This window comes from Papaver somniferum, chromosome 6, assembly GCF_003573695.1.
Source record: "Papaver somniferum cultivar HN1 chromosome 6, ASM357369v1, whole genome shotgun sequence".
Classification (NCBI taxonomy): domain Eukaryota; kingdom Viridiplantae; phylum Streptophyta; class Magnoliopsida; order Ranunculales; family Papaveraceae; genus Papaver; species Papaver somniferum.
This window is the reverse complement of record NC_039363.1, coordinates 89612938-89621659: the sequence shown is the minus strand read 5'-3', so window position 1 is coordinate 89621659 and position 8722 is coordinate 89612938. Positions and strand designations below refer to the sequence as shown.

Here is an 8722-nt window from a genome sequence, read left to right as displayed (position 1 = left end):
TGAAATGTTGCTTAACCCCAAATTTCGCAAGCAAATCTCTTCTCTTATTCCTTCTGATTGGTGGTTGTGCATGGGACTGTGCCAGACCGATCCAAACTTTAACATACATAACGCGAGTAAAATACTTGAATTATTGTAAGAAGTTGAATTATTATAGCTTTATAAGGTGTTTTACTTGCATGCATTTCGTATGCAATCCGATAACCAAACATATATGTTTCCAGAATCCAAATCAATATCCGTTGTGGACAATGCAGGGGGAAAAGAGGAGGTTGGCGCAGGCACGGGTGATCAGGGAGCCAATGATAAAAGAATATTTGAAGTTAACGGTGAACACCAAAACATATATCTTCATAGTTACAGACTACAATTAGTAGTTTCTTCATTCTGCATTTGTATATGGAAAGCCAATTGTATAACGAAGGTTTGATAGATTCTACAAAATTGATGTTTGAAGAAACATTTGGCTGCAGATTTCCCTCTACAATGTGTATCCACCCTGCCCTGAATGTCCTGCAATAAAAGATCAAGCCAAATTAGACACTGATAGTTGCACAAATACAAATTCCAGCAGCTTTTGTAATAAATATCTATCACCTGGTAGACAATATGCAAACCAATACATTGTTTTTCTTTAACCCATATGACACAGAAAGTTGAAGGCACTTTTTTTGTGTCTAGTATCTATCAGCTGATATATGCAGCATATTGCAAAGTGCAAACTATTCAGATTTGAAAGCGAAATTACTGAGGCTAACCTTCAATTTCAGATTTAAAGGACAATTTGCAATTGTCATCCTCCTCCGCGAGTTTCCACAATAGTTCAATTCCATCCATGTGTGCCAGTCCAACCACTGCTACAACTTCTCCTTGAAAACTTCTAAGATTTATAGACATAAACTTGTCTCTATCTTCAATAATCACCTTAAACTGCCATTTAAAGTAGATTCGACAATTTAGTTTTGTTAAATTTTCAAACACAAACTACTGTCTAATGCATTGCAAGCAGAAAAGCAAAAAGAAATGACATTGATCTATCCATGAGTATACTTATACAAAAACAGCATGTTTGGTTCACTTCAAGGAATTGAATTCTTAGTAATCCAACTCCCAGGGGAATGCGGCCAATTCCTTGAACCAAACAACACAAATCAACTCTATGTAATTAAATTTTTTGATTCCTAGGAATCCAATTCCCTCCAAAATGATAGATTTCCATTACATTGGTTTAATAGTGTAATGAAATTGGATTCCTGTAATTGAATTACTTCAACCAAACGTTTATTTTGTGGATTTGAATTCAATTCCAAGAATAGGATTATCCCATAATTGAACTCCAAGGAATTCAATTCTTCCAACCAAACGACGTGTAAAGGAGGAGAGACTTGTGTTTCTTTCTTAAACTGGATGCCTTTACATGGTACAATTCAACCATGTATCACAGGGGAACTTCAAGAAAAGCATAGGCTAGAGTGACAACTTACAATATCTGGACAACGTTTTTTCTGTTTGCCACTAACTTCCCGCACAGAGGATCTTGTATACTTTTCATCTGCCAAGTCAGCATGAACACTTAATCTAGATTCACAATATGCTTTCCAAAGCAAGTCAAATGAGGGTACTTTAGATAACTGTTCATGCGTAACCTGCAAACGAAGTTATAAATATATAATTCCTGATATAGAAAAAATAATGAACCAAAGCAAAAACAAAGAAAGTAAGGATTAGTACATTGATATCTTGATCAAAGTAGAAACAACTTGCTCCCACTCTAGAAGATTCTTCGATAGCAACCTGGATCAAAGCCAGGGTCATAATATGACGAGATGCGAAGCATACATATAAAATAGATTTAAGAAATCAACAAATTCATATGCATTTCAAATCATATCCAATTCTTACCTTGAACTCCAGGCCTGGAATTATACCATATGCGTGCAACCGGCGCCTCCGACAACTCACCATAAACATATAAATCATCATGGACAGTCCACCTGGAGCTTTGATGGATTTGCGGAACAACTTGTACCAGGTATCCTTATCAGGTTGCTTATTCATGGCCCCCATGGCACGTTTCTCGCATAGCTCAACCTGCACAATAGACATTACAGTTCAGTTCCTTTAAATAAATCAAACAAGTTATAATCTCGGGTATGTGCAGTAAGAAATTCTAACAAGACACAAGTAAAATAAGTCCACCACAATGTTCCTTTGCTGAAACTTAGGGCAATGTATAAGCTCGACCGCGATTCTTATTTAAGTAGAGACTCTCAATTAAAAAACTAAACTGTAGCAGCTAGAACTTTTGTTGAAGCCTTCAAATTGTCAAAAAGGAACTAAAAGGCATGTTGAGACAATTTGAGTTACTTCCCTGGATATTAGTACCGAAAGGAACAAACATAAACCCTATTGATTAGATGCGATTGAATGATGCTAAGATAGTTCTTAGGAAATGTGGGTTTCGGATGCAATAATAATCATTTGTCTCGCCATTTTGAGTCTTCAGTAAAGGGAACTTATTGATTGAGACTGTAGTATGGCAATTCATGCCATATACTTTTGAGAGGTGAATGTCATATCATAAGAACAGCTTTTAACTTTATAAAGATCCAAGATTCCAATTGAAATAGCCCAAACAAAACCGGTGAACGCAAAGCCAAGCTCTTTCAACAAGAATATTATGAAATGCAATTTTCAATGGAACTAATCAAAACATGATCGATTGTGCGAGAATAACTGTAAGGAGCGTTACATACCGCAACTACATTAGGCCTTACATAATCAATCACCTACATTGCAAAATAACAACGGCATTAGCAGATAACATTTGAAAGGCATCAGAAGAAGCAATAATGTAAAATAGGGAACTCAAGAGAGTTAATCAGCTTCACAAGGGGGGACATTTGTAATTAAGGTCAATGGTGTTGTATTTTAATGAAACAGCACAAATAACACCGGGACATAAGGTCGAAACTCATGTAGCAGAACAAGCTTTTGTAACCATAATTAGGAACTTCTTCCTTCATCAGAGACTACTCAGATGAGTGCAGTTCAAGACAGACATGCTACAGTAGGAAAAAAAAAGAAGGGGTTCCCTCATTTTGCTATCAAGAACATAAATCAGAACCAAAACAAACCCCAACCTTCAAAAAGAAAAAGCAACTCTACCTTTTTGACAGTTTCAGCACTCTGTTTAGAACCATGAAGAGTTCCAATTAGATAGATTTGAGCCCCATTGCTGGAATTCATGAGCAGAACAACTTTACCATCAGTAGGAATCCCAGGAATACCATGTTGGTAATGACTAGGCTCATTCTCTGCAGAAGAAGAAGATGGTTGTTGATGGCTTTTTCTGGATTTCTTTTTAAAAACCCTAAGTAGATTATTGCAAGTGGAAGAAGACATGGTCTTGTTCCTCCTCCCCTTTGCAAATTTCTGAGATTGAGAACCCACTGTTTATCATCTTCCTCTTCGCCATCCATTTAAACTTAAGCTGCTTTGTCTGTTTATCAATTTTGGCAAGAAATGTATTTGCGTTTTAATCCCCCTGCACATCCTGAAAGAGGGAAAAAGAGAAAGTGCAGAGTAGGACCGAGGAGTTCGGTGGGCCCATGCAAAATGCCAGTAGACATTGGTGGGCCCGTGCAAAAAAATTTACGCGGTTTTGAATCTGATCACAACTTTCTATGCTACGCCACCAAAGGAATCTGCAACATCACAGGGAGCGGTGGTGGTGATAATATTTCTTTCGAAAAGGAAATGGCAGCTCGACATCCAAGTGAAGATATGAAGTTGAGCAGAATCCTCGAGGGATTCCATGTGTTATGTCCTATCGTTAGTGTAGGTGCCGAAAACCCTACTTCTACATCCAAGAGACATAAATCTTGGATTATGGTTCTTAGATTATGGTAAAACTCTCGCCCCTTTCCTTGAGGGAGAAGGGGCAATATATATTATTATTATTCAATGAAAATATTCTGGGTCCTATAAATATGGCAAAATATAATCTATTACACCCCCTTAGTCTTAGCGGGAGAGGAACAAACGCTTAAACTAGTACGAAAACGAATAAATAATTGTCTAGGAAGACCTTTTGTAAAAATATCAGCATACTGATTTTCAGATGGAATGTGCAACACTCGAATGTCTCCAATACGTACGCGTTCACGAACAAAATGAATGTCGATTTCCACATGTTTTGTGCGTTGATGTTGAACAGGATCACCAGACATGTAGACAACACTCACGTTGTCACAATACACGATAGTAGCGCGTCGTAGTGGTATATGTAGCTCAAGAAGTAAATTCCGGAGCCAAGTTGTCTCGGCCATAGCATTTGCCACGCCCCGATATTCAGCTTCAGCACTAGAGCGAGAAACAGTTGTCTGACGTTTGGAAGACCAAGAAACAAGGTTGTCACCCAGAAAGATGCAGAAACCAGAGGTTGATCGTCGTGAATCAGGACAGCCCGCCCAATCAGCATCGGAGTATGCATGGATGCCAGAAATGGTGGATACAGATAAAAACAATCCATGATTGATAGTGTCCTGGAGGTACCGAAGTATACGCCGAAGCGCTTGCATGTGAGGTTCTCTAGGATCGTGCATGAATAAACATACCTGTTGAACCGCGTAAGATATATCCGGTCGAGTAAAAGTAAGATATTGTAATGCCCCGGCAAAACTTCGGTATAAGGTAGGATCCTTAAGAGCTGGTCCAGAGGTAGCGCTAAGCTTGGAGTTGGTGTCGACCAGAGTGGCTACTGGGTTGCAGGCAGTCATGGATGCACGAGAGATGATGTCCTTCGTATAGAGTGACTGAGATAAAAACAGCCCGGAAGATGACCGAGTAGCAGTAATGCCCAAAAAATGATGTAATGAGCCAAGATCAGTCATACAGAACTCTCGTTTCAACATATCAATAAAACGGGTGAGAAGAACATCAGTTGAGGCAGTGAGTATGATATCATCAACATACAGTAATAAGTATGCGGTGTCCTGTCCTGACCGATGGATCACATACACTACCCTGGAAACCACAGCTAATGATGAAAGTCGCAAACCGCTGAAACCACGCCCGAGGCGCCTGTTTTAGACCATAAAGAGATCTACGAAGGCGGCAAACATGATCCGGGCGAGTAGGATCAACAAATCCCGGAGGTTGATGCATATAAATTGTCTCAGCTAGATCCCCATGGAGAAAAGCATTCTTGACGTCCAATTGGTGAATGGGCCAATATTTGGAGGTAGCAATGGTGAGGACTGTGCGGATAGTTGCGGGCTTGACGACCGGACTAAACGTCTCAAAGCAATCAACTCCAACTTGTTGTGATTTACCATTGGCGACAAGACGGGCTTTGTGACGTTCCAAGGTACCATCTGCATGAAACTTGTGACGAAATAGCCACATGGAGCGAATGACATGAGCACCAAGAGGTATCGGCACTAGATCCCAAGTGTGAGTTTTCAACATTGCAATGTATTCATCTATCATGGCTTTCTTCCAGTTTGGGTCCCTAAGGGCATATAGGTGAGACTTTGGGAGTTTGGAAATTTGTTTTTGGATTTGAACATGGAGATTTAGCTTGTGAGAGGGACGGAAAATCCCATGGGACGCCCGAGTGGCAGCGCGAGAAGGAGCAACAAGAGTATTGCTCGGACTGGAACTATTGGCAGACATGGAAGGTACAGTGGGACCTGGAGTGGAGCTGTGTGATGGGGGGAGCTGTTGTGCTGGAGTGGATGAAGACGTGGGTGGAGTTGGTTGAGAAGGACCTGGACTGGTATTTGGGGTGGAGGAAAACTCGGTGTGTTGTGCTTTACGGGACCGGGCAGGAGAATTGGAGGAGCTGGAGGGAATGTCCGTGTCCATGAGCGACGGACAGGGAGAGGGAGAACAGGAAGTGGAAGTGGGGAGACAGCGGAGGGGGGTGGCCGTTGACGGTGATGAGGTGGGGTATAGAGTTGGTGAGAGATTGACGGTTGTGTGTAGTAGGAGGGGATGAGTATACCAGTGGAAGTTGGAACATAGGAGAAATGGATTGGGGAGAGGGATCGAGATTTTGAGAGTGATTGTTGGAAGGAGTGCGGAAGGGGAAAACGTTTTCATCAAACGTTACATGTCGAGATAAAATAATTTTGTTAGGCTAGGTCGAGACAACGATATCCACGATGATGGGAAGAAAAACCAAGGAAAACACATCTAGAGGACCGAGGGGAAAGTTTGGTGTGGGGTGGTGGCGGAAAGATTAGGATAACAAAGGCAACCAAACGTACGTAGGTGATCATACGTCGGTTGGCGTTGGTAAAGAATTGACACAGGTGAGGCGAAGTGAAGAACGGTTGAGGGGAGGATGTTATGGAGATAGACGGCCATATGGAGTGAATCGGCCAAATATTTGATATGGGATAGAAGCATGGGACATGAGTGGGGTGGTGATGTCGTTAACACGAAGATCATACGCTCCACTTTCCCATTTGAGATGAAGTGTGAGGACAGGAGAAAAACGAAAGACTAAACCAGCGGTTTGAGAGAATTGTGAAAAGGAGTTATCGAATTCACGTCCCATGTCGGACTGAAAGCATTTAATATCACACTCAAATTGAGTTTTCACAAAAGACCGAAAACCCAAGAATTTGGAGTAGACTTGAGATTTGAGTTTCAAGGGATATCCCATAGATAATTAGTATAGTCATCCAACAATATAGATAATAGCGAAAACCAGTATAATATGTGAAGGACAAGTCCATAAATCACTATGAATAATATCAAAAGGAGCAAAGTGAAAGAATTTGAGTCATATAAGGTAGACGAACATGTTTACTAACTTGACAATAATGACAAAGTTTGTTAGATTGTTTCTTATTACATTGAATTAAAGAGTGGGAACGTAAATTATCTAAAATAGCTTGTCCAGGATGGCCAAGACGTTGTGCCAGAATCATATGAGCAGGCGGTAAGAGACGGGGAGGAGACTGTGATGGTTTTGAAGTGGGCACGACAGAAGCTGTGATAGGAAAGTTCCCCAGAGCTATCACAGTGAAGAAGGATCGTCCAGAATTCAAATCCTTCACAGAAAAAACCATATGGACAATTCAACAGACGCAGATTATCAGTAGTTGAATTTACGAACGGAAATAAGGTTTTTGATAATATCAGGAACACGAGAATATCTTTGAGGTGAAGATTTCGGGAAGATAGATTTATAGAGTGGGTACCACTGGCCGTAACTGGGATAGAGTTGCAGTTGCCAACTAAGATGGATTTAACATTGCGAGTGTTGAAAACAGTGTGTAATGTACCTGGATCCGCAGTAATATGTGAGGTTGCACCAGTTTCCATATAGAACGTGTCGTCCGGTGACTGCAGACTCATGGAGCTGTAAGCTTCCGCAAAGTCCGAAGGATGCAACATCTCTGTGGAAGGAATGACATATGCTTGGGCTTGTCCATAGGCAGCAGCTCGTGGACGTTGTTGGGTCTGGCGGGAGCGAGCTGGAGAAGGCCCGCGGAGAGGAGCAGTGGGTTGCCAGTGGGGGACGGTAGGGTATGGGATTGGAGGTGCAGCCCAGTAAGGCATATAGGGTGTTGGGTATGCTAGGTTTGGGTAGACTGCAGCTCGTGGGTTATTGGGCTGACGGAACTGGGCCGGGGTTGGCAGAAGTGGGGGTTCTGCTGAAAGCTGTTGGGTTTGAGGGCGTTGATGGTGCTGATTCCGCTTGTTGTAGCCGGAGCGCTGAGGACGTTGTCCTGTGGAGGAACCGGTGGCTGCTAGGGATGTAGAAGACGCCATGGAGGTTTGTTGCGTACGACTAATTTCTTCGGTGCGCAGTTGTGAACGGGCAGCATCAAACGTTGGCATAGACTGTTGAATGAAGGACGCAACAGTATTGTATTCCTCCGTAAGACCATTGACAAGTTGGATAACCAACCGTTTGTCATTCATGGGGAAGTCAAGATAAGTCAATCGATCCGACAATGACTTAAGCTTGTCACAGTAGTCATCAATGCTAGCACAATCAACAAAATTTAGATTGACAAATTTACTTTCAAGGGTTGCAGCACGATTACCTTTGTTATCTTGAAAAAGCTTTTGAAGATGATCCCAAAGTTCTCTAGCGGTTTTTCCGGATTTCAAAACCGTGAGCATCAAGTCCTTGGCCATGGTGGAGAACATCCATTGACGGCACAAAGCGTCGAGTTGAGTCAAGATATTTTTGTCAATCTCCGTTGGTGGTGCGGATCCATCAATGAGGAATAGAAGACCGTGATCTTGAAGATGTAGTTTAAAGAGAAAAACCCATGAAGAATATTCATCCTGTTTGATATCAAGGAGAACATGGATTAGGGTTTTTATGTTTGTCATAGCAAAGGCTGGATGCAGGGATTTTTTATCACTTGCCATGGATTTTCTAGGGTTCTAGGGAAGAAGAAGAAGGAGAAGAAGGAGAAGAAGGATCGGTTTTAGGATCGTGATACCATCTTGGATTATGGTAAAACTCTCGCCCCCTTCCTTGAGGGAGAAGGGGCAATATATATTATTATTATTATTATTCAATGAGAATATTCTGGGTCCTATAAATATGTCAAAACATAATCTATTAATAAACAACACCATGAAGTAAAAAAGCAAGGGATGCACAAGAACATAAGATATACGTGGTTCGGTATGATTACCTACGTCCACGGGGGTGAAAGGATGATCTTATTACTCGATTTCAAGG

At 41.4% G+C, this 8722-nt stretch overlaps 2 protein-coding genes across 2 annotated transcripts; both read right to left on the bottom strand.

Annotated features, from left to right (window-relative positions):
* Positions 1-293: 293 nt before the first annotated feature.
* Positions 294-3481, bottom strand: LOC113285852 (traB domain-containing protein-like). Its single transcript, XM_026534592.1, has 7 exons — positions 3169-3481; positions 2757-2789; positions 1903-2091; positions 1732-1794; positions 1485-1646; positions 759-930; positions 294-513 (listed from the first exon to the last, which is right to left on the bottom strand). The coding sequence occupies exons 1-7, from the start codon at positions 3403-3405 to the stop codon at positions 482-484; spliced, it is 888 nt and encodes a 295-aa protein (XP_026390377.1). The 5' UTR covers positions 3406-3481; the 3' UTR covers positions 294-481.
* A 3179-nt stretch (positions 3482-6660) lies between these two features.
* LOC113291040 lies at positions 6661-8403 on the bottom strand. Its single transcript, XM_026540619.1, has 3 exons — positions 7302-8403; positions 6869-7006; positions 6661-6755 (listed from the first exon to the last, which is right to left on the bottom strand). The coding sequence occupies exons 1-3, from the start codon at positions 8401-8403 to the stop codon at positions 6661-6663; spliced, it is 1335 nt and encodes a 444-aa protein (XP_026396404.1).
* Between the last annotated feature and the right edge of the window lie 319 nt (positions 8404-8722).